Source organism: Falco naumanni, chromosome 1, assembly GCF_017639655.2.
Source record: "Falco naumanni isolate bFalNau1 chromosome 1, bFalNau1.pat, whole genome shotgun sequence".
NCBI lineage: Eukaryota > Metazoa > Chordata > Aves > Falconiformes > Falconidae > Falco > Falco naumanni.
Window position 1 is genome coordinate 109777693 of NC_054054.1, and position 27198 is coordinate 109804890.

Here is a 27198-nt window from a genome sequence, read left to right on the forward strand (position 1 = left end):
TTCATGGTGGCAGTTTGATGTTGGCTCATCTCCACTAATATTCCTTGTCTGTGATCAGCCTGCTTTCTAAATATATTTTATGATTTGTAACTTGATTGAATACCAGTGAACTGTAATATTAGAGAACGTAAATAATGTGTCAGAAAAACATGTGTAATCCCATATACATGTTATCTGATGCTAGCTTACTATTCATTAACTTCTGTTATATATTTTGAATTGTAGCATTTTGGATTCAGACATCAGTCTTTACTTGAGCAAGAAACTCATTGTCAAGTGTGATGTATAATATCCAATTTTATTTTCTCCATATGTTTGTGCTAAGTACATGCCACAACTTCTGGTATTAAATGGCAAGCATTTGGTCTCCTTAAATAACTGTATGCTTTTTATAAGTTACATTATTTTCTGTAGAACCTTTAAAGAGTATCATTTAGTTTCACTTAAAGATTTTAGGCATGTAGTATCTTAGGTTCACTCATTTTCCCAAAGAGAAGAGTCAACAACACTGTCCGTGTTAGGGAAAAAGAACTGATGAAGGCTCAGAAGTGTACTTGATAATAAGCAATACTTATTTAAGAAAGAGAGGCCAAAACCCTAATTCTGTGTTATTGAAAATGGTTTCATATTGCTGAAGAATCAGGTTGCTAAAGCAAAAATATATAAAAGAAATGTTAAAGTATTGCTTAAAGCTATGGTACTCTCAATGGTAGGGTTTGGCTGTAGTAAAGCAGGAAAATTTATTTCAGAGCCAAAAATGACTTCTTTGGCTGTGACCAGGATTTCCTCTGCCCACCTCTGGGACCTGAAACTAGAGGTAGGAAAATCTGATTTTGGAGCCAAGTGTGACTTGTTTAGTTCAAGCTATAATTTACTGTTCTTACCTTGGGGACCTGAAAATAAAGAAACTCGCTATGAAATGTTGATAATGGGCGACTCTGAAGTGCAAGCATTAAGCTAACTTTCCCAGAGAGCATTTCTTCACTTCCACCTTTCCAGATGCTTTTGATCGTAGTACAGTAGAGTGTACTTAATCATGCAGCAGCTAAGAGAACTTTACCAAAATACAGAGGAAAATGCAGTCAAACTCTTTTACATCAGTAGATGTGCAAGGAAAACAAACTTGATAAGGCTGGGATTTCTATGCAGTGACATTACTTGAGAACTGTAGCTGAGTTTGCCGTTAATGAGAAGTATTTCCCATAGCGTGAATATGAACTACGACAGCAAATAATTTCTTTATTGTTTCCAGTAACGTAATTTGTGAAACATGATGGAACACATAATTCCAATTACGATTTTGTAGGTTATATGTAGTTTAATGATACAAAGAGTTTGCAGCTATCTGGATGAAGTTTCTTTCTCCTTTCTTGAGGGCTCAACAAATTGAGATTTTTGTCGCATTTCAGAATAATGGCATTTTTCCAAATATTTAATTTCTAGCCCTTGTGGCAATTTTTAAGCCTATATGCTTTTTCTCCTTTGAAAAGAGAAAGAATCTTGTGCTAGATAAGTGGTTGCTGAAATAATTCATTTCTTCTGGACTGTATTCTAGGAAAAGAAAAATTTCTAAGAAAATTATTGGTGTTTCAGACAGTTAACCTGGGTTGAGAAACATACCATGCACTGTATGAATTTCATCATAGCTTTGCATCACTTAAAAATATTTTCACTTCTTATTCAAAGTAAAGTATTGTGTTAAAATATGGACAAAGTGGTACAGAAAATTACATTTTTATGAGGAAGTCATTGTTGTGTTTAGTAAAATTTTAAAATTCCCAGTGAAGTTAAGAATTTTTTTAGAGATATAAGACTGTTCTGTTCTTGATGTGATTGTTTTAAGCAGGCTGAATGTTTCTGAGCAACGTTGCCACAACTATCTGTTCAAATCTGATGTTCATTTTGAAAGCCTTGAGACAGTGTCCCCTACAATTTCAAGTATGATTTAAATGTTTGTGAAAAGTGACGGTTTTTTATGTTTGTTTGATTGTCTATCTTAATGGCTGTCTAAACCTGAGCCACTTTTACTTTTTTCTTCATTCCGTTACAATGGGTGGAAAAAATTGCAAATATAAAGTGAGGAGCACAAAAACATTTATGGAACTTTTACAGGAAAGCCAAATATCATGGTTTATTATTGATTGAATATTCTCTAAGGGAAATACTGAATAGGGTAGAAGTACAGTGTATGTATATGTTTGTATATATAAACATGTATACCACACACACGCACTTGTCTGTCTTCTGTGCCCCACTTCATATTCAATTTTATTTTTCATTTTAATTGCAAAGTAGCTTTTTGAAACAATTAATTAAAGATGTAAATAAGAAATATACTTACATCATTGAAATGTGCAGTTCCATGCAGCAAGCCTCTAGATGATAAATAACAATTATCGAGACAATGTACTTCTAAATTTTGTACAAGAGCATACTTTCAGACTGCTCAGCCAGCATTCTTCTTGTCTTGCAGCAGTACACTGTAAATTATTGCAATCTGCTGTGATACTGCTTTCTAAGGGGTGAGGCAGTGTGCAGAATCACTTTGTAACAAGATGACTGGCTGGATATTGCAGATCTCCATCTGCACTTTTTTGTTTATTTTCCCCAAAGGAAGATATCAGGAGGTGTAGCTACCTGTGTTACAAAAAAACCCAAGCAATGCAGTAAATATGTGGTGGTTTGGTGATTTCTTACATCAGTTTGAAGCAGTAAGATATCTCAAAAGCCTTTTACTTCCCACTTTTCCAGAAATAAGAATGGTTATAAAAAGTCAAAGGCATCCACGGTCTTCTTTCATCCAACAGAAATTGTATTAATTAAGAAAAAAATATTTATGACAGAGGCTTAATTTGTAGGAGTAGCTGTAAAATCCTACGGAATACAGCATCTGTGTAGCGAAGAAAGGTAACGTTTAAGTTCAACTTAATCTGTAAGACTAGTGGATGGCATTTCTCTTCTACTGGTGCAAGGGTAATGTCAATATGTTGGCACAGATCACAGAAATCATCCCTGAATATATCCAGAAGTTAAGCCTTTGGATAAATAACGCAGCAAATCAAAACTTTTCCTTTACATTTAATAGTTTACTTTTGTGATCCATAAAAAATTCCAAAGTGATTTTCTTGTGTTTATCTTGTCCTTAGCAAGTAGCGTTGACCTTTAAGTTTTTACTTTACTGTCAAAGTATGTTGAAAGCTTTAAAAGTGAAGCTATCACCTTGGGGATTTGTAAGGATGACTGACACTTACCACTTCACCTTACACACAGCAGCACGGAGCGTATGCAGCAGCGTTGTACCTCAGGGGAAGCTGTTTGATTTTTTTTTTTTCACTTCTGCTTCACTGGAAATGGATTGAATTTTCTCTTCAGAGGAGAGTTTTGGTTGCAAGTCCCTCAAAGCTTACAAGACTGAGATGAGTAGATGGGCCTGGGGTGAATGTGCTACAAGATTTGTCAAACCGTAAAACTTCCAGATCTCTGGGATGCCACATGGTGTAGTTGACAATACTAAAAGTGTTCAGTGGTTACAACATCACGTAAGCTTCCCGTCTCTCTAACACTGGGATTAAGAGTGAGAATACTGGGGAAGCGTTTCATCATAAAATACCTTGAGAGCTCAAAATGAGAGCTTTCTGTGCAGTGGTGGCGCTGGTCTTCTGCCCCAGAAGGTGGTCATTGACCAGCTAATAGACTCTCATGGACAGTAGTTTGCTGTTGGGTTGTTTGGCTTTACTGTTTCTAAGCCATATCTCTTATTTAAGCTTTTAGGTTACAGGGAAACAAGCTAGCATTGGTTTTCTGTATATAGATTTTATTTGCTGCTTTTGTGGGTTTTTTTTTGTATTTCATTAACTTTTTCTAGCTTTGATTGTATCTTAATTCAGGCAACAAACGTTGCGCTGTTTAAATTCTGTGGCTGCCCAGTACCTTTTCAGGTGCGCTGCTTAGGCGCAACTGTCTGCGAGATGTAGCTTGTGTGAGATCTAGATCTGCAGAGAAGTCTTTCCTTATTTTATTCAGTATTATCTGAGGAAGGTAAATTTCTAAGTGCGCATGGAAATTTTCAGGCAGAAGAGGTCACCTGAGCTATTTTTAAGCTTCTGTGGCTTTGAAGCACGAGCTGTTGGTTTGAGCTGGTAGCCTCTGAGAGGGGCAGAGTTCAGCCTCAGTGACTCACCTGCTGTAGGGACTTTTGTAGGATGGAGGTGTGTAACAGAGCATCGGGAAGATAACTGAGCAGTGCAAAGTATCGATGGTGTCTCTAGCTGATAATGTCTTGTCACAGTATATATGGTATTGCCATGCTTGCAGTTTGGAGGGTTTGCTGTTTTTGTTTAAAGAAATGCAGTATTTGTGTGTGAAAGCAGAAGTGTGCACTGTATTTGTGTCTGGTGACCACCTGTAGGTATATGAGATGGTTAGAATGGCCTTACTTAATTATTGTCATATATAGAATCTAGTTTGATAAATTCTAGGTAATAAGTATTTGCTTAGTTCAGACTGTTTTATATGTATTAATGCTGCACTTGGAATGCTTGGAGCACTTAAGATAAAGTCCTGCCCTAACATCTTTTTCCTGTGGGTTAATAAACTGAGACTTTGTGTTTAGATACAGCTTTTAGTAGGCCGACTAAGGAGCGAGGATGTTTGAAGCCTGTTCTATGACTCACCCGAGTCTTTACACGTGCATTATTTAGTCTTAAGTCTCGCAGATGTTGTTACTGCTTTTGAAGCAAGGAGGGGGGGAAGTTAAATGCTGCACCATTTAATGCTACTTCTATTTAAGGATTTTTTTAGATGTAAAAGAAAAGAAATGGGTTTTCATGTCTTTTACTTTCCTGCGCTTACAAATTTTTATGATTACTTGGCATTCATTAGGAGGAAAGTAGATGACAAGTATATTCTTGAAGAATTCTAATTATTGCTATTTCAGGTGGAAAAGAGACTCTAACTGGACACATGAGATTTTTAGGACGGTAGATTTGCTTAAAAAACATTTTTATGTCTCGGGGATGAAAGCAGGGAATGACCACCTGGTATTTTTTGCTTGTTTGTTTTTAAGAGGTGAGGAATTAGTAGACGTTAAACATGAATGTGTCTCTTAAAGTTTTTTGATTATATGAGCAATGGTCTTTGTTTTCATTGCTATTTTTCCTCTCCTGAAACCAGAGAAACAAGCCAGTGGAGTGCTAGAAAACATTTATATCCATTCTCTGATATTTTTTTTTCTTTCCATGGAGGATAGAGGAGAGTGGTGGGGAGTGAAGGGCACGAGTTTACACGTGTGTGTACATGTACCTACCTAACCTACCTAATGTGTGTGTGTGTATTGACACAGTTCCAAGTTTATTTGCCCTTTTTTCTTTCAGGAGTTGTCTCTTTCTTTAACCTGGGCTATCACAATGCTGCTAAGTGCTGATGTAAAGAGAAATGCAGATTTAGATGAGTGCTCTTTGTAACTGCTCACAATAGGGCCATTGTATTCACGAATTTCTGCCTTGTCTTTAGACTGCTGGGTAATCTGGTTTGTAATCCCACAGGTTATGAACTGGAGCTCATTTTTAATCTACCAGAGAGAATAGGAGGCAGTTGAAGATGTTTGTGAAGTGATGTCTTGTCAAAGAACAGGCCTGGCTTGTTAACTATTAGCAACAGCTCGGGATTTTTTTGTTTGTTTTTAGAAAGCAAAGTATAGCACTGCATTTGGTTAAGTAATGCATCTGAAAAAAAATAATCTCGAAACTTTGCTAGATGAAGTAAAACCAATTGCAGTGTATTTTGCTGATTTAAATCAAAATAAAAAATTGTATACCGCGGCTTAGCTCATTCAACCTTCATATTGCGATATTGGCACTGATAAATTGATTTACTATATTCTGATTATAAATGGTAAATGCCCCACATGCACATTCTCCAGTCCTGCTAGGCTTTGGTATTAGCTCTTGAGGTCTAAGGTCCTGTTCTTTGGCTTGAAATAAAATTATTCTAGATGCGTGTCTGCTGGACACTCTGCTTGTTTTTATGGAAGTAAAATTTTTAACAAAGGAATTAATTGTGTAGCACAGTAGGTTTTCTTCTTTGTTGGTTAAATGCTTTCTCCTGAAAACTTCTTCACAGTTGAGATAGCATGTAGGACGCTGTGCAGACCTTTAGCTGAAAATACCTAAAATGTACTGAAATTGCTTCAAATTTCCTTATCTTGGTTGTAATTGTGACTGCAAAACAAGGAGAAGCTTTATATTTACAGAATGGGAAGAACTCAGTTTAAAAGAGAAACTGTAATTTCCTTGTCTAACTGTTGGATTTTTTGGTAGAAACAAATAGTTCATAACACATTGTTATTTTTATACCTTGCTGTTAAATATATCTGTTTTTATTAATTTTGAGTAAATCTGTTTCAGCCTGGTGTGTTGCTAAAAAAGCATGCTGCAGTCTTCTGTATCTGAATTTACAGGTTATTTTGGCGTTGAAAAACAAGCTGTAGTTTTTGAGCTAGTCTTCTGAGTTTTGTGCCATAAACTAACTGATACAGTCCTCTGTCATCACAGTATGAATCCACTTTATGTACTTATATATATCACTTGAATCACAGACACTTGAATAACTCTGAGTTTCTTCATGTGAAGCAATGTTACCGCAGGTACATAAAATCTAATATAACGAGTGTTGTTTAATGTTGTCGAAGAAAAACTTGTATTGCTAATTTTGATTGGAAAATATGCTTGAAAATTCTTCTGAATTGTAGCAGAAACTGCCTCAACTTTTTTCCAAGTCGTTAAAAAAGAAAAAGTTTGTTCATGGCATTTATTTTTTTGTTGATATTTCTCAGTTAATACTCTATAGTGAAAGATGTCGAACTAATTAAGCATTCAAAGAACGACTGGTTAGCAGGTATAATGTTGTTAGACTTCAGTTAATGTGAACGTGACCATGACCTCCCAGACAGATCAAAGCCTAATCTGTCTGACAGCTACAAGATGGCAGAGCTTGCCACAGGCCTTCTGCTGCTGCTTGCTGAAGCTATTTGTCTGTAAAGCATGCCTGATAGCTAAGAGTATATTTTTAAGGATGAACAGGTAAAAGTAAAAGGCTGTCTTTTGACATTTTAACTAATCCCTTCTAGCCTGTGGTTTACTGCACATTTAGGATATTTGCTAGCAGGAGAGACTGGCTTTTTCACATATGTAACATGTCATTTTGAATTGGGCGTTGATTTGATGCTTGATAATGTAAGAGTTATACAATGAAATAGATTCTGATTGCATTAAAATGACATGCCCTGGCCTTTTACCTTTAGTAGACTTATAATGAAAACTGAACTCTCAGCAATGTAACTTGTTGTCTCATGCCAAGACATGATCATTTAAGTGAGAAAACAGAATGCTTATTTTCTGTTAACTCTATTTTAATTAAGATAGAGAAGATGGGTTTTAAAGATACATTACATTTAGACCAAGAGAATACAGATTTTTATATATTTTGAGATATGAAATGTCATTGTCTATGCACAGTACAAGCAATATAGATTTGCATAATGCTAACATGTATTAGAAGAATGTAAAAATAATGTATCTTATTCACAGGGTAATGCAATACAATGCAGATGATCTGACTGGTTTGCATTTTTCTGTTACTTCAATGGTATAAATTTTATCAGTGTAATACACATGACTAGTTATACTGTTTTGAACAGTCTGCTAACGAAGAAACTGTGGTAAAGCTACATGTGTTAAATTGGCCAAAATCTTACTGAAAACAGGAATTCTTCAAAAGAGGAAATTGTTAGAAAACTTACCAGGACTAGAAAACAAATGCAAAGTATGTACAGGAGTATGTTGTTATTGGTTGTTTTATAGACTTCAGTAAAATTTTCTGACATCATACCTCATTTCAGAGGGTGAGGAGTACCCTTTTGTTTTTCCACATAGTATTTCCATTTGTAGAAATGCACAGATACGTTCAAGAATGTTCAGAAGAAATAATCTTCTGTTTTGAAAATTACACAGGAAACCTCACATGCCAGTCAATAAATTCTGAGTGACTGGAACAAATATTAAATCTGTGAAATCAAACTGAATTTACTTTCTGGCTGTAAAGATTGAATTTGTAAATTTGACAGGCAATTTAAAGGGCATAAGTACATAAAATAAAATTTCTTATCCAAATGCGTCTTGAAAGTTACCTGTCAGAAGAGGTTAGAAGTCTGCTGTTTTCTCTCCTGAAGCGTGTCCTTTCACTTGTCAGTTTAGAAAGGTTAATACTGTACAAAAGAGCAATGGAAGGACCCTTTCTGATGCAGTTTTGTGTTTATTTAAAAAAAAATAAAATTCAGTCACTCCCTCCCAGTAACAGTGATTTCTTTTGGTGTATGTTGGGACTGTGTATAATGTCCAAATACAAATTCTTGTTCAGGTTTGGATCAGACGTTCTATGTGTGTTCTCCATGTGGTTAGAAAGGGGAGGCAGGGATTTCTTTTGCAGTTAGATTGGCTTTGGAAGCCGTGAGGAGAGAGCGTTTTTTAAAAAAAGAGGAGTGTGCTCTTCTCTGCCTTATGCTAGCCCATGGGCCTGCAAACCTTAGCTGCCACCTTTGCTTCACATTTAGCCAGTGAAACACTTGCTTCCAAACTGCAGAAGGTGGTGTCAAGCCAGGAATTAAGAGTTGGTGTTGCAGACTTCTGGTACTTTGGCAAGGCCCTTCTCTCTCTTAGAGTACTTACTTAACGTAACGCCTGAGAAGGGGTTATATTTGCTTAACCCTCATTTGAGAAAAGTATGGTCTGGCCCCAGTAATACCTTAGGAGTCAGCATTTGTGACAAAGGAAAGGATAAAGATCGCCATTGTATCATTTACTTCCAGATAGGCAAATAAAACTGTGGTCTAGTTAGCTCATCTACTTGCATCTGGGGTTTTGCCTGTGTGAACAGCCTATCTTTTTCCTGCTAGCACAGAGATTTGGGTAAGCATGCGGTTGTTGTGTTATTACATAGAAATTATTGGAATAGATCACATCTTAAGAATAACTTCAGAAGGGTAAAAGCCAAGTTGGTCAGTATGCAAAATACAGAGTTGAAACACTGAAGCACACTTTATGTATTCATTTATTTAATCAACACTTGCTTGTATTCCCGTTTTAGAATATTTCCTTTTCAACATCATTATTAAAAACAATATTTTATTATTTCTTTCCTAGGTTGAATTAAAGAGGAAGTACAATGACCAGCACAAAAATACAAGAGGCCTTTTACCAGGGAGTCAGTGGTATGAAATTCAAGCTTATAGGGCTCTGAACCAAGCCCTGGGAAGGTGAGATAAATAGAACATGATTAAAAAAATATATATTTATAGAACGTTTTTTGTGACATTTTTAAGGATTAATTCCTCACTGTTAATGTGAAGGGGATAAATCAGGCCAAAAACCTCATTTTACAGAAATTGGGTCTTAACTGTTCTGTACTGGCAACTGTCTACTTTTCAGTCTGTCGTGCATTTGTGCATTGTTTTAATTTAAAGTTTTTGTCTTACATTCAGAATCCACTTTAGTTTTGTTGCAGGTTTTATTGCTTGTAGTCCAGATACACAGAAAGGAAAGCATTTGCAGAGACCTAGTTCTTTAGCTTATAAACCAAATTAAAACTCTTCAGTCTTTCAAATGTATTAATTGTTCACACTCTTGGTGGGCTCGGAGCAGTTGTTTGATGTTTAACCTACAAGTATTTTTGAAAGGGAGAAATAGCAGGGGGATGGGGGGAGTTTCTCAGACCTTTGCAGAAGGTCAATTCAATTATCATGCTCACTGATCTCATTCCAGGTTTAGAAGTGGTATAGCTTACTTTCTCAAATGAGAAAATTCCCACCAAATTTTATTAACTGGATAGAATTAATTCATCCTTCTCCAACAAAATTTGTCATATACATAGATAAATATAGCTATGTCATCCATATCTGTCATAGATGCCATACCTCTGTCATAGATACACAGAGGTAGGCACAGATTTATAAATGAGAAACATCAGTCGGAAGACTCTTGTTATTAGAATTAGACCTAATACAAATGTGATGACATAAATTAAGGTTTAGAAAGAAAATTGAGAGAAAATAGCCCATGTTAGTAAAATCTCATGGTAAATTCTTGTTGATACAGGTCTGATTTCTTAGATTCCTCTTTGGAGAGTGAAAGCATTAGTTAAAATTTGTTGAGAAAAAGCTAAGAAAGTTGTGGAATGCTAATAGTAAGAAATGAATTTGAAGTTTTGTCACTGTGAAATGAGTTTTAACTTAAGTCTAGTTTTAGTGAAAATTGCTTCTTGTATGATTTTTCATTTGACTGAAATTATGCTAGTCAAAACTTAAATGGAGAAAATAGACTTCCATTCTGACGTAAATGTATAAATTGTGTATAATACCATTCAAGTAACCTCTTACTGAACTGAGATTTGGCAAAGGATGACAGTGCATGATGACTATTTTTATAAAACCAGAATAGTCCACCAAGTTGATACTAAGTTATATAGTAGATAGGCAAGCTGCTTCTTACTGGGAAGGTGCCTGCAGCGATAGAAGTGTGCAGAAGCATGACAGTCTTCAGTCTGGCGCTTTTCTCTTAATTTAGTGCTGTTACATTATGTGTAGTAACACAGGTCCATGACATGAAATAGCAGCCTGTGGGAATACAACAGATGATGTGTGTGGCCAGGTGAAAATCATGCTATGAATTCCTTGCAGTGCCACTTTTTCTGAAAGTGTGGGATATGTCTCCAGTGGGCATAATTCATTTAAACTGCAAGTTAAAAGAACATGTATTAAAGCGATGAAAAAATGAGACATTGGAAGAAATCTGTTTCTTGCAGATACGTTGGTAGCTTTTCTTATTATGGAGAGACTTCAAATATAAATAAATAATATTTCTTTGGAAAGCTGGTCTTGTGGCTCCCATGTTAAGCCCTGACTCTGATATATTTGTGGTTTTATTTGTAAACATAATCTTCAAAAATTGTCCTCTTCTTATACAATGGAGATGATAATCCTAAACTACTACTGGCAGATTCTTTTCCATATTTCATTTATGTTATCACAGTTCTTTAATGATTTTTTTTTTGGCAGGCAGTATAGAAATCCAATAACATGAAAAATAATACGAAAGCGTGTAAAGTGACTGTTGGATTATTTCTGTAGGCCTCTAACAACTGAATAATGAACTCAATGGTGTCACTCCCAATTTTGACCTGTAATGTTACCCATTTTGTTTCTACACTGAGTTAGGAATAACATGTGGTTTAGAAACTAAAAAGTGCACAGTTGTTTAAAAATCTGCTTGCAGTTACATCAGTTCAATTTCTTTTCCACTTTCACATGTTCTCCTTTCAGTATTTACCCAGTTAAGAGTGGAAAACAAATGACATGCGGTTTGATTAGCTGCTGAATATTTGTGTGTGTTGGTTTTTTTTCTTAATTTACCTTTTTTTGTGTAGTAAATTAAAGAAATTAGGGAAAATTAAGCTTCTGTGAGAACCAAAACAATTTTTGGTGCAAGACAATAGGAAAAGACTTCATGTATATTTTTGCATATTCTAGCTGACTCATTGCAATCATTGTTGTCTCATCCCTCCAGTTTTTTACTATATGCACTCTAATGATATATACACTCTTTTTTTTATTGCTCTCTTACAGGTGTATAAGACATAGAAATGACTGGGGTGCTCTTATTTTAGTTGATGACCGCTTCCGGAGTAACCCTAATAAGTACATAACTGGTAAGCTTTAAAAAATGTTTCTGGGGAAGTTCCCAGTATTAACAAATAGTGAAAAATCAAGATTGCAGAAATATGCTTATACAAATACAAGTGAGTAGGGAAAAGTCATAATGAAATATATCCATTGAACTGCAATTCTGCAGTTGAGACTGAAAACTCTAAGCTGTACCCTGGTCTATTGCTATTTCATTAAATACACTGAAACACGTGGGTACCAATGTTCAATCAATTTAACTTCTTTTCCCTTTTGGATATATAAATAACGATATAGACATTTCAGTGTGCAGAATTTGAGAATTCTTTCTTAAAATGGGACCTATAAAAACTTGGGGACTCTTAATATTTGCATATTAAATATGTATAATGTAAGTATATGTATGTGTGTATAAATGTATATATTAAAAATTACTAGATTTTTATTTTGTCTTCGTATAAGTCTCTAGTGGATGTATACTTTATGCCTATAGGGAACTTTAATGATTAGGGTTTAGCAGTCTGAATTTAACATTCTGGCTTTTTAGGTAAGAAGAGGTAAAACGTGTCATTTGACACCACCAAATGCTCAATAGGCAAAGAAGTATTTTCTGTTTGTAGTTTTATACTGGCTAGAAATACAGATAAAATAAAACAGGTCATGCACACTACCTTGATAAATAAAAATGGGGAAAAAAAGGAGTTTCTTAAGAATGCATTATGTATCTTTGTTCCCTGTTTAGAAGAGACCGGCAAAAAGATGATGTAAGGAGCTGCTGTTGCGGTCTAGTCAGCAGGTGGAGCTCAGCTGCTGTAGTAAAAGTCAAACCGCTTGTCTGGTCTGTCTGTACTGAACACACATTTAAATTACCTAAGTAAACAGAAGTAGCTCATGTAGTAATACAAATAAACTATATGTTCAAGACTTGATAAGATTAGTACTTTTTCTAAAAAGTAAAACCTCACAGAAAAGTCAAGTTCTCTGTTGTTTTATTTTAATTGATATTAAAAGAATATTTAAATAGATTTTAAAAACTCTTCTTAAAAATCAAGAAAGTTAGTTTTTATTGCACTCTCGTGTGTTCCAACGTCTTCTAAACAGCTGTTATGCTCAAGATATCTGGTATTTGACAATTGAAAAAATTATTTCTGTGTAAGAACATATTGTATTTTAGCTATTGGGCAGTTGCAATTCTTTCTGAATATCTGAGTTATTGTTACTTAATCTGAAATAAAGTTGTAAAAGCTTTATTATATTCTAATTTTTTGTCAGACCCTGTCAGTATGATGATAAGTAGCTGTACTCTATGTAAGTTGCTTTTTAATGATTTATGGTAACAAGCAAAATGAACACACAGGTGTAAAAGTAGTATAATGATGTTTCTGCAATGCAGCAGTTTGAACCTGAAAAAAAGTATTAGTGAAAAAGGCAAAGGTATTTAAATAAAAAGAATATTATTAGCATTACTCATGAAAATACTACCATTGATTAAAATCAAATTCCCAGCCCTGGAAAGGAAGGCGTGCATTATCTTTCTTGAGCAACTTGTGAAATCTTCATGAATCTGCCTATACATACATAGAAGTATTAGGGTATTATTTACTGATATGAAATACCTGGTTTAGATTATGAAGTCTTACAGTAACTGTTGTGGGGTTTTTTTTTTCCCATTAGGATTATCTAAATGGATTCGTCAACAAATCCAACACCATGAAAACTTTGGTAGTGCACTTGAATCCTTGCATGCGTTTGCTATAAGAAACCAGAAAAACATCGATAGTTCATCACAGTGCAGCAGTGAATTTCTCCATGTACCTTCAAATTCAAAAGACCTGTCACAAGCCTCTCAGCTGGAGGCAACTATTCATCTGTCGCCAGATGTTCCTGCTAAAAGTGAAGAGCAAAATTTGGTTTCAGAAATTAATTTTACTACAACCATCAGCTCAGTTAATCCTGCAGCATCAAATCAGCCAAGTAACGTCAGGGCAACCATGAAACAAAGTATGTTAATTTCCTGTGGAAAACACTTAATTAACAATTTTAAATGTGAAATTGCATCTTTTTTGTAAGAAACAAGTTATTTTTAGAACTACAGAAGTGCTATGGTGCAAAATTATAATTATTCCCAAATATGTGTGAGCTGTGCTCAACAGACTTAAGATTGTTATTCCATCTCATTGTCTTAAAACAATTGATGATGTTTGATAATATCATAGTAGAGTTAAAAATGTTTTCACTTAAATTTCTTTTAACATTGAAAATTATGAAGATAACTTAAAATATATTTGAAACACATAAAGATTAGCAGTATTGCAAGATGAGTGCCTTGGTTCAAGCTACATCTGTTGTTTAGATGTTGTAAAACTCCTTTCACATAATCTCTTCTGGTACCAGCTTTACAAGTAAATATATGTCCATTCCTAAATTTTAGGAAGGTTTATGACTTCGTTTCAGACAAGAAAGATGTAAATAATGTTAGGGCACAATAGCAAAAACCCTACAAATTTAAAATCCAGTCATACTTTAACTTTACATATGCCAGTTAATGAATTGATTTAATTAAGACAATTCACGTGCAAAGATAGTTGTAACATCTAGGCTTTTGTTTGTATTGAATCTTAATGAGTTATAAAATAACTGTAAACCTAATTTAAACAATGGTAATTTTGATGTGCTAAACGTGCTGTAAATCAACAGGGAGAATGCACATACAATTAATTAATGTTTTGTGATTTTTTGCAGGTGGCCAGAAAGCTGATGTGGAGAGTCATTCTTGCCATGTAACACAAAAAAGAAAACATTTGGATTCCACACCCAAAAGGCCAGCAACTAAATTAGAGAGAGAGAAAAAGAATGGCTGGACTAATGATGATGATATGAAAGAACATTGCTGCTTTCAACCACTGACTTCAACACCCTTGCCTGTAGCCAAGAACAGCACGTCCCCAGCTAGTAGTGAACAAGAGAATGTGAATATGGCCGGTGAACTCATTGATAGTGTAAACCAGTGCCCGTCAGCATTCGTTTCAGAACATAAACGTGTACCAGAATCATGTTTCGAAACAACTAATTTTTCAGTTAAAGATACTGAGGCTCCAGTTGCTGAAGAGCATTCTGATGAGCTACAGCTTCAAGATGAGCCCTGCAGTAAGTTTCCTTCAGCAGGAGGGAAATCTGAACTTTCAATGTTAAACATATCTGGAGAAGCTGAAGATGAGGATGAGAGTATCTACTACACACCAGAACTCTATGATGATGTAGAATCAGAGGAGCAGAAAATCAAACCACTGGTTCAAACCTGTAATATGAATGAGAATCAGATTGAATGTGGGAACTCCACAGTTGCTGATGATTTTTTTGCAGTTAACACCTCGGAAACTCAAAGTGTGACTAAAAAAATAGATGATGATGGCAGAGGCATGAATTTACATGGAATAATGCAAAATGAGTGTAGTAAGACTAGTGCAGTTCATAATGTAGAGATGACTCATGAAATAAAAGCACAGCAGGTAGCATCTCAAGAGATGGACACCAAAAAACGGAAAATCAATCTTTCCAGATCACGAAATAAAGGTGTGTCATCGTTTCTACTGAACTATTCTAGCATGTAGTCACAGCTTCTATAGGAAATGTAGTGAGCAGCCTGTACAACATAGCCTCGCTATAGGGCGGTGATGGCTTTGTAGTTCTCAGTTAATATATGCTGCTGACAGATTGGATTTTTCATTACACTTCTTGGTTTTTCACTGTGGAAATTACACAACATGCAGTTTTTTATAGATATAATGGAGACTCTTCATCCTAACTGTGGGGGAAAAGGACATCTTATGTGGAAAGTCTAAATAGAAGCCCAAGTAGCATTTAACTTATTATAGGCTGAGGAGGTCTGTCTCTTACAGATTTAATCCACCATTAAATACAATCCAACAATTGGGATGTTCTCAGAAAGCAAAACACCCATATAATCAAGTTATGTTTTTCTGCATTTGTTAGGGTTTTTTTACAATTAAACATGTGGAACGGCATCTTTGCAGATCATGTCATAGATTGAGCCTAGACACCAAAATACATGTTATCTTCAGTACTGAAGTTTCCCTCAAATTTCTTTTGGCAGAATGTCATCTCAGATGATGATGAGAGGCTTCTTCAGAGGTCTCATACTTGTTTTATATAAAAGTTGAGTTGCTTTAAAATTTTTTGTGAGTGGGTCTAATTTCTTTTGGTCAGTTCCTGTATGTATTCATATCAAAACATGTACTCATTTGTATGCCCTACAAACACATTTTCTATGCAATATATAACAATGTAAATTTGTACATAAAGGTCTTTAAATCTTCCTCAGTCTCTTTTTTTGAAGTGTTTTAAACATTTCCTTCATTTACTGCGATCAAAACAGCTAGGATGTTGCTGTAATAATACTATGCCTGATTTTTCAGAAAAAGATTGTTCATTTTTATCATATATTAATATGAAGATGCAGGATTTCTACTACCTTAAGATCAGTTCATAGGTATTTATATATTTTGACTGATAACAGAGATTAAATTATTAACTGGTCATTTTCCGTAGAAGATCATCTAAATAACATGCTGATGTCCACCTCTACAGAGCTGTGAATGTGTTGATATGAATAGGGTTAAATTTTTGTCTTTTCCTTACACGATAAATGCATCTTTATAAAATTAGATACTCTGTTGGCAAGAATGGCAAGAATACTGTTGAATATCTTTAATGAGCATTATCTTGCAGTCCCTAGTATAAGGCATGTGATTAACCTTTTTGTTATATTGATGCCACATAAGGATCATGTTTTCTTGGTTTAGGTTTCCCTGTACTTGCTTAGTCACTGGATGCTGGTGGTTTTGAACCAGTTGATAGGGCGGGAGCAAGCTCTAATATTGACAGCAATTTAAACATGCGACACATCTAAAGAGAAAAGTGTTTTAGTTTTAAGTAACTGATTGAATATCAGGACTTAGGAGGGTAGGCGCTGTTCTGTTTGTAACTGGCTTCTGGACTAGAACTGTCCCATAGCCCACAGCAAATCCTGAGGCAGCCCATGGCAGGTGGCGTTGCAGCTACGCTCCCCAGAGTTGATCAGCTCGATTCTCATGAGCCTCTAATAGCTCAGTTTCCTTAAAATGAGTTTTCTGTAATAAACCACTTCTTATGTTTATGTGTATCTAAATAGATAATAGAAATCACTTAAGCTTTGTGGCTTGTCTGCTCATCTCATAGACCACTATCTCCTGTCTTTCAGAAGATTTGTCTGACTATAAATCCGTAACATTAAAAAAAAGAAAATCCATCTTCCTTTCCTTATCTGGAGCAGATTGTTCCTTTCTTGAACTTGTGTTTTTGCATCTTGCTTTGATTAGAAATCCTTTAAAACATGGCCTTCACGTCAGATATTTTGAATTAATTTAAAACATCTACATTTTATATTTAAAATTACTCTATTGAAATATCAGCATTTGGTCTACTAGATACTAGATTTTTCCTGACAAGTGTCTATCCACGAGTTCACTAAACTCAAATCCTGACCACAGCTGTGTTGCTTGGGACAACTGACTGATAATAATCCTTTGTATTACTGCTGGGTTTTGGCGGGTGGGTGGTGGACAGTTTCTTCTGGTGTAAAAGCTGTGAAAATTCAGTCTTAATTTGTCTTTAACTACGTATGGTATTAAATATGTTAGTAGTAAGTATATTCTTTATAGTTAATATATTTATGGTGATTCCCAGTATTAAATTAAATAACCTGATGCCCAGCCTGCAAATAGAAGGGAAGTGAAGTCAGTGTACTAACTTTCCTAGAATTATTTGTTTGGATTTCCCAAATCTATAAAAGCTAAATTATTGAAAATTCCTCTCATACTTTGATATAATAGTTAGGTATGAACTTCTGTCTAACATAATCATAAAATCTTAAATTTATTAAAGGATTGAGAGTTCAGAGACAATGCAGACGAAGAAAAGCTACCCTTAGGGAACATGGCTACAGCTGTGAGAGAAAGGTACCATGCAGATGGAATAAAGTACCTATTATGCAGTCGCTGCTGTTAAATGTTAAGTTGCAAGGGAAATAATTGTAGAATTGTAATTAATAATTGTGTAATCTTGTAAGTGAAATAATACAGATTAAATAGTTTATTCACGGTCTGCGTGGTTTGCTCTAGAGCTTTGTGATTTACACATTTGATAGATACCTTAGCTCATGGGAATCAAAAGCTCTGAATGTCTTGCAAGTCCTGTTAACACAGGTAGAAGCTGCAGATACGGACTGCCCATAGAGTCCAGCTCCTAACTTACTACAGATGTGATTCCTGTTTCAATAAAAGCAGTGCTTCCAGTTTCTGGTTAGTACATGATTTTTAGGGCAGGAGTTACAAATTGTAAGAATATAACCGTACTGAAACTCAGTGAGGGTTGAGCACCTATCATCCTAGGCTCCTTTGCAAAATTCCAAACAAAATCTTTGATAGCCTGGAGCACTATACCTCATATTTTGTATGAAGATATTACTGTTTAAGTTAGGTTCAGCATTTTTAGCATGTTGTATATTTTAATTATTAGCTGATATAAATGATAAACATTAATTCAAATAGATTTCTTCGAGCATTGTAAGTAATACATTTCTCTGAAGCAGTTTTGGTGTATTTTTTTGTGTTTATATTTAAATGCTTCAGTCTGCGTAGTTACTATATGCCAACTAGTACTTATATGAATTTGTATATTGTCTTGTTAGAAGGAAACCCACCACCAGCCTTGCAAGAAAGGACTTTATTGTATTGTCTGTGGAGCTGAAATACTGCCAAAAGCAGAGGGTAAGATCTGATCATTTGTTTCAGGCTGGGCATGATAGGATTTTGAATCCATCCTTTTACCTCTCCAGTTTTGGATACTGGAGGGATATTTTAGAATAATTGGTTGCTATATCCAGTGGAGAGATTAACCAGATAAAGAAGTTGTTAGAAATGTACTAGCGACCTGCAGAAAATCTTTTTTTGGGGAGAATGAGTTGTCACAATAACACAGCTATTATTTTTGCTTGTCATTTCAGTGAAAAATAAGTTACTATTATTTATTTCAGTGAAAATAAGTTATTCTTTCTGGCATATTTCTGTTGCTTGATTCAGTGGCCCTGGTACACAGACCTATCTTGAAGTACAATGGGAATCTGACTGGCATTTAAGAGTTAACTGAAGGCAACTGCTCCAGTCATTATGGGAGGGTGAGAGAAATTATTTGTAACATAGTGGCCCATTCACCGGGCTGTGGGGCTGTGCTCCTTCTAAAGGTTAGGTGTTAATTTGTTACCAGTTGCTGTTGGAAGTTTGGTAATATCTTGGCACAGTAACTCTCTGAATCTAATACAAGTTCTAATGAAACTATCAGAAGTTTTACTGAAAAACCATATGATCACACTGTTATTCAGTGTGTAATCTACCTTGTATTAATTAAGTTTGGGTTTTAGTCCTTGGTTGACCCATTGCATAAAATGTGGATTAGATGTGCTTGGAAATTGTCTCAACGTTTTGGTGAGGCACTTCAATTTGGGAAGGCCTAAAAGCTGCTAATGGCAATAACAACTGCTACTTTTCAAAATGCACGCTTATCTTCAGGCTACTGGGCCATGTGTGGTAATGACCTAGTTCTCGTCAGTTACGTGCAGAAACAATTAGATATAGATGCTTAGTACATTTAAACAATGTATAAAATGTTGTTGTCCAGGAGAATTTTGTGAGGATTTAACTGGTCCCCGGTTTTAGAAATCTGAAGGTGAAAGACATTTGGTTTTGTGCGCCTTGCAAGTATGTCTCAGGACCTTGAAAGGAAGCCAGAATGCTACATTTTTAGGAGGTGTTAGAAATGATATGGAGGTAGGGATGGAGAGGTGTGCATTAGACACAGAGCAGGGAACTGTTTCTTGTGCAGAATCTTGTTTATGGCAGCCCCTTCCTTACCGGACCCTTAAACATCCCCTCCTTTTCTCTAAGGTCCCTTCCACCTCCCCAGAAGCTCATTAAGTGATGAAATAAGCATCAACCAGTATCCAAGTGACACTAGGAAAAATAAAACAAACCACCACCTTGTCAAAATCATCCTCTTCAGCAATGAAAGGGAGGGACGGCAGGCTTCGTAGGCACGGATCATGTGCTAGCGGCTCAGGACTCCATTGTAGCTGAACTGGGCATTAGGTCATAAAACTAGACCAGGCGTTATCTGGATCAGATGAAATCAAGAAAGGACAAGTCTCTTCTTTCACAAACCAGGGCAGAGCCTGAGGGAGAGTGGGAGATACCCCTATTGCTTCTGGACCTTTTAAAATCATATGCCCGCTAGCAAAGTCCAGGTGAAAGAGGTAAAGGGAAGCCCAGGTGATGGAGGCCACTTGTTGCCTTTCTGTTTTCCCAGAGCAACCATAACAAATCTCCGTTAAGACTCATGTAATCTCATCAGTAGACTTTCATCCATTTCCTTAATTTATCAGCATCATCATAACTTTGCTGTTTGGTATAAAATCTGTGAAATGGAATCACTGTGTTAAATGAAAGCATTCTGAATCACTGAGGTACTTTAATGCCTACAGTTACCAAGGTGTCTGTTGTCAGCAAGAAGTTTTATGCTGTTTAAACTGAATCTCAGATGTCAGTTGATTGATGAAAGTTAAAAAATCTGCCACAGTTTGAAGAAAATGAAAAATAAATGACTTTATTCAAAGTGGATTCAAACTCACTGGTCAGTTTGGGAGTAATAGCAAGGGGAAAATTATCTGTTGAAAAGTAAATTTTGAACACGTTAAAAAATTTAAATAAGGCCTTCTTCCAAGGTCCATTTACATCAATAGAAGTCTTTTCACTGACTTCAGTGGGTATTGGATCAGGGCCTAAATTACCATCTTGTAAATGTGGAAAGTTTGCAGAATGTTCAAACAGTACTGTATTCAAAGCCATGTATATATAAGTCTTATACCCCACTTTTTAAATTATAGGAATTTTGAGAAAAACTTGCTACAGTAATATTGAACTGAAAATAATCTGGAAACTCTTCAGAAATACTAATATAAGGAGTAAAGAATCCATTGGTAATTGTATGTGCGAATTAGATGCCATTTCAGAAGATGATAATATGATGTTGATCATCTCAGATGCTGCAAGTCTTAGTCATCTTAAAGAAACTTTGAAGGTGTATCAGATGCCAGTGAAAAATGAAGGTAAATCTTACTGATTACTGATAAATAGCACTTAACACTTGTCAAGTCCTTTAGCTTTACATTATATACAACACATTGTTTTCTTTCATTTCCTGCAGATGCTTTTGATTTTGGTAACATGTTTTTATCTCTTGATCTATGTGCGAAATCTCCTCCTGTGGAGAGGACAAGTACAAGTCGCTTGCCCCACGTAGCCTCCAAAATAGCACTATACAGGTTTTGCAGATACTTTTAATGGAAAACATTTTTAAGCCAAGAGAAACACGTGAGCTTTCAAAAAGACTATAACCTGTCTTTTGTTAAATTGTTATGTAGAATGTTCGAAGTTGTACTAAAGCTTTTTCATAGGAAGTTTCCTCCCTGTAAGGGACATGGAATGCCATATTACAAACCATGCATTCTGCCTGTTTTCTTCTCTGTTAGCAATTGGCTGAGTGTAGTTGCTGCAAACACTTTTCTTTTTTGTGTCAGGAGGGTCTTGGTATTGATTTTTGCCCATCTACTGATGAGTAATTCTGACTTCATTTTTTGTGTGATCTTCATCTCTCAGCATCTTGCTTCGTTACATCTTTGTTGAAGAGATAGTTTGTTTAAGTGTTTTGTTTATTGCCACAGTGTGGTGGTTGAGTGCATTGTTCTTTAACTTCCACACCTTTCCATTGCTCCTACTTCACTCTGAAGTAAGTTTGAAGGAAGTCTGGTAGTTCTTTACTCCATGTGGGTGCAATGCTCTTGTTATTTGCTTTCTCCTTCAAGAACATCTTTCCTTTTCATAGCTTGTTGAAAGGAACAATTTTATTTCTTAAAGTAAATGAAATTATTTTTTTCCTGAATGGAAATACCAGATCTTTCAATGATACTGGTATTTCTGTGTCCCATTGCCAAGGGTTGTGAATGTTTCTGAAAACTGCAGGAAATATTTGGAAGGTGAATCAGACATAGAAGTGATACTACTGTGCTGAAAGATGTTAGTGACAACTGTATACTATCTTTGACCTTGAATAAACAAGGAACATTATTTAAAGCTTATGAGGAGGAGTTTGGCCATTTTATGGAGTAAGGAAGCTGAAGGCAGTAGAAGCTTACTGTCCGAGGCACAGCGTTTGGCTAGAAAGCAGATAAACAGCAAAACTATGTGGGTCAGTGGTTTTTTTCAGGAAACTGGAAATACAGAGAATTGGATATTGACAGTTGTCCTTGGCCGAGAAAATACATTATATACATCTGTTTTCTCTTGACTGGCCTATTCACAAGACTTACAGCCTTTGCCTTTGACCTTTTGGGAAGTTGATGGAAAGATTTTTTCCTTTGAGATGCCATCTTGTTCCCTCAACCATCAAATTGAGAGAGAATTGGTTGACACACAAAAGGAGTGCCACACACAATTTACGGTTGACTGGAAGCAGGCAGAACTCCGCTGAGATTTGTTGGGCTCTGCATGTTTAGCCAAACACTGAAGATGCATACCAGTTTACCCTCCACTCCCAAATTGCTTGGGCCCTTACATAGTACTCTGATCAAAAAGAAAATGTAAGGATAATGAGAACAGAATCATTTACTTTTCTTATAACAAATTAAAATCCATGAATTGGAGGCATAGACCCAGCAGCCCCCGTGGTTCAAGCAGGGCTTTGCAGAAGCAGTGTATTTGCTATGAAATGGTTCCTGGTGTCAGACCATGAACTGTTTAATCCTTTAGCAGCTTTCAGGTGACAGAAACCGAAAGTGAAGTACTTCCATTTGTTCATACGTGGGCAATTCTGGTGTTAGGGTAGCACAATTAATAATACATGTTGGGTTTTTTTTTTTTTTCACAAGGACTTTATTCTAGAAGTTACTACAACTGCAGAGATTAGTAAACATTCTTTACCACGTTACTGTCTGGCAGAACAAGAGCATTACATTTTGAAATTTGAAGTGCAACTTGTGATCACTTGTCTGTTTTAAAATATCTCTCGATGCCTATATAAAACACTTTTTCTTTCTTTTTGAAAGACTTGAATGCCAGTTTATCTTTAAATGCTGTTTGGAATGAGAAGGAATTTTCTCTGACAAGTTACTTGCAATGCAGGAGCTGTGTCATTCAGTCGATTTCTCCGTGTCCTTTGATAGGAGCTGAGGTTACTCATTTCAATAATAAAGTACAGTCATGGGTAAGTCAAATTATTTTGTATATTAAAATGAATTGAATGGCTTGTATAGTAAATATTAAAATACTATTTCTGTAAAGTTAGAATGAAAATTTTATTTTATCTAAATGAATTGTTTATGATTCATCTAACTTCTACCACAGAGATCTGGAATTATAGATGAGAGCTGAGTTCAGGACACTTAATATATCTGTAATTGTCTATACATAATTTGATGCAGTGTCTATAGTATTACGTCTTATGAAAAGGGATAGGAAAATAGCGATCCCTGTCTTTCAAGAAAGGAAAAATAGGGCAAGACATATTTCCGCAAGTGGTATAGTCAGATTTGAATTTTCAAACATCTAGTTTTATGTTATTTCTGGCACTAAAAAAAGTGTTAATCAGAACCTGATGGATGAACATGGACAAGGTCTGACAGTCAACAGGAAGAAATTTATTTGTAGGTATTGTATTTCTAACAATGTTAGCAAACTAAATTCTCAATAGAACTCTTTGAAATCTAGATGAGAAAGCTGTGGGTATTTTTACTGTATTCTTAGTAGTGCCTTAAGCTTAAGATAAAGGCAGAGGGTGAGGCTCCATCCTGAATGAGTTGTGCAAGTAACCTTAGGACACCTATGCCTTTCCTGAATTTTCCTGCATTTATACTGTGGATATAAATACAATAGAATTCAATCAGAGATTTTTAAGACTAAAACTTTGCCAAAAATGGAATATGATCCTTATGTTTTGGCCTGTGTGCATCATTATCAACTGTACAAGGTATTTGAAATGCACTATATGACAGAGTGATGATGGAACAAAGTTTATGAACCATTATACGCCGTGCATGCTGGTATTTCAAACACTATTACCAAGATTTCACGGTATTTTAGCATTTTTATATTGAAGATAATGAAATGTTACACTGAGGGAATTTATACTGAAAGAATATGCAATAATGCGTTCCTCTGCAGTATAATGAAATTATATTTTTGTTTTATCTTCTTAACAGTCTCTTTCTATACCTTTAAAATAAGGGGCTCTGTAACACTGCCAGGAAGTCAGAAGCATTGTGTTCCACTTCTTTGTTGCTTCCCATGACTGGCTGTGCAAACCAAACACTGTCAGCAGTTTTATTCATACTGCTAGCTAGGTAGGCAGCTGACAGGGGAACGGGCTGTCTTTCATCCCAGGTGCGTCAGGTACAGTGTGTAATCAGCTGGTATTAGATTTAAATCTAATGTTGTGGTTTTATTAGTGTAAAATAAACAAGCATTATGTTCTTAGCCTGCCTGCAGATTTAACTACTCCTGTTTCTTTTAGCTAGAAAGACACTGTTAATTGTTGCAGGTTTTCTGAGTAAGTCTCTTCCTTTCCTATTATTTTCTTATATTCTGTTTCCACCCACTAGAAAGAAATCTTGGTAAACTTAAAGGCCTGGAAGAGAAACATAGGCTAAAAAAGACCACATCTGGCTTTGGAGAGTCATTCTGAAAGCTAGTGGCTTTCGGTAGAGACACATCTAATCTCTTAATGCATGTCTTTGTTTCAAGAGAGAGGCTCAGGGGGAAAAAATATCCCATCATCTTCAACAGACCTGTGAAACAATTGTCAGAACTGGCATCTATGCTTTGGATCTGTTGCAAACTGGATGCCTTATGACTGGGTTAATATGCCACATGACTTGAATGTGAGAGCTGTAGGGGTGAGGAAGGAAGCTACTATTTTGTGTGTGTGTGAGAGAGAGAGAGAGAGAAAATAATACTACTTATTTAGAAAGGTAGAATGGACTAGGGATGATTGATGGTAAATTCAACTTTAATTTTATCATCTCTTTGTTTTAAATCAAATGGCGATTGTTTTCGTGTAATTGGGAATATATGAATGTAAATGAAGACATGTAGAATGAGTCAAAGGAGTTTGAAATTGTGATTTATTATATGCTATCATATACCAGAGCAAACACACATGCATTAAAGTGTAGAAGCTGTGATTAAGTCAGTTTTAGCTCCCAGTTATATATTCTTGAATAAAAGATCCTGCTATTGTTGAGCAACATATTTGTAGAGATAAAATCAACATTGTAGTTTATACTGCTGCCTACCCTGTGTTAAATCATGTACATTGTCATGAGGTATCATATGTCATCTTAAATTACTTCATGTCATGTGCTGTCTATAAATCAAGTACAGTTGATTCTGGAAGGAAAGGAATGGTTCATTTAACAGAAATCACATTGCTATAGCAAAGCAAGCTTAAAATAGAATCACTGGATTTAATATCTGTAATTTACTTCTAGATTTGGTAATCATTTAAAGAGGCAACACTATTTGCATGACTTAAATTTAAGGTGTGATTAACAAATTACATTCTGTAAATTTTTTTAACCTACTTTTTTATCAATTATACATTTATATTGGAAATTAGATTTTTAAATTTACTGCTACATTTCTACAAATTCAATTACATCACGTGTTTGTCATTGACCTAGAAACCTCCATTAACTTATTCAGACATTATGCAAAATCAGTGGTATACAAATTATTTTTCACATTCCTTAAAATACCCTGAATTATATATTGTATATTCCTGTTTGCACTTGTCTTTGTGAAATGGCAACAGCTTTATAGAAGACAGTACTTCGGAACTTAGAAAAAATATTCTGGTATTTTAATGTGCGGGATTCAGGGTGCTTTAAGATCTAGCTTAGCTAATGTAATAAATTGTCTGTATATTAAAAGGTGAACGAAACTGACAATTAAATTTTTAAACTTATTAGGGAGTTGTTGCTATAACTGATTAGACAGTCAGCTGTTGAGACAGTAGCTTTTATATAACAGGATATTGTTTTGTTCATCATGTTACCACATTTGGCAAACTTTTATCTTAATGCGCCTATCGGGAATACCAGTCTGACCTCAATCTGAGTAAAGCCTTAATAGTCGACGTGAGGGATGCTTGCAGGAGGTGGCACGGTCGTTTTCGCAGACTGTATATTTGTTATCGCATGTTAATCAGATTCATCATTCTGTTTAATAAAGATTTCATCTGCCACGCGAATGCATAATCGGCTATGTCTGAGTGACTGTCTTTTGTCTTGAGCAGATTGCTAAAACTGTATTAAGCATCATTAGACAAAAATGACGACCTTATTAATTTGTCCTTTATGTGTTTTCCAGCAGATTGGACCTCATTATTATGCAAACACAGTACACAGAGCAGCACCAGAAGTAGCTCATTAATGTTTCTTTCCCTTGGTACATAACAGATTATTATTGTGAAGTGTGCATGAAATAATTGCTAATTACGTACCTTAAATTGTACAGTGATTGTCTGTCTGGATTTTTTTCATATGGTTTAAGAGCACTGTAGAAGGCCATCGGAAGCTACAGGTTATCAGTACTGAAACAAGTAAACCAGAGGAAGTAAATCACCAAAGAGTCATCTTTTCACACATTTTCCTGCCTGTAAAGAGTAATTAGGACAGATACGGATTGCTTTGTAGTTACCTCTCACTATGCTGCTTATTGTAAAAGAAATGACTCTCAGCTGGCAAATAATTTAATAGATATGCCTGCCAATGAATGAATGCAAGCAAGCTCGAACTGTGGATTCTAGTAAAAAAATCTGTAGGTTCTGCAATGGTAATTCTTGAGTTCGTAGATTTCTTACTTAAACACCACTAAAATCTTGCATATTTCCAAATAGTGTTCTTTCTACCGTATGTTTTCCCAGCTATATTTTGCATTTCTTACAGGCTTTTTATTCAGTATGATTCTCCGTAAAATTTGTAAGCATGATAGAAATTACATGTTAGGATTTGGCACTCATCTGTAGTTTGGCAACTTTGTGCTAAGTGTGTAATTGGTTTAAGCTGGTAGTGCTTCATACTTATCCATGGCACATCTTCTGTAATCTGTCTGCCACTGTAGCTGATAAGACTTGGCCACAGCTGAAGTTTTTGCAACGCTAGAAATAAAATCCAGATCCATTAAGGGTTTGCATGGATTTAGCTTTATAATCTGGTTTAGAAATTGTGAGTGGTCAGATCTTAGATACAAGCTTTGTTGTCAAAAAGATGCTATGAAAACCATTACATCAGCTTAAACTTTCTT

General features: G+C 35.5%; 1 protein-coding gene across 5 annotated transcripts in view; it reads left to right on the plus strand.

The window, feature by feature from the left end:
- BRIP1 (BRCA1 interacting helicase 1) overlaps positions 1-26137 on the plus strand; it is a 73574-nt gene extending 47437 nt beyond the window's left edge. For 3 of the 5 annotated variants that reach the window (XM_040618565.1, XM_040618574.1, XM_040618592.1), the window contains 5 exons: positions 9198-9310; positions 11675-11757; positions 13406-13732; positions 14474-15304; positions 18480-26137. In XM_040618565.1, the coding sequence (XP_040474499.1) occupies positions 9198-9310; positions 11675-11757; positions 13406-13732; positions 14474-15304; positions 18480-18538 (1413 nt within the window). In that variant the 3' untranslated portion in view covers positions 18539-26137. Of the gene's footprint in view, positions 1-9197; positions 9311-11674; positions 11758-13405; positions 13733-14473; positions 16068-18479 lie in introns of those variants that run through there. The other 2 variants (XM_040618583.1, XM_040618603.1) reach the window with 2 other exon arrangements.
- Positions 26138-27198: the final 1061 nt, after the last annotated feature.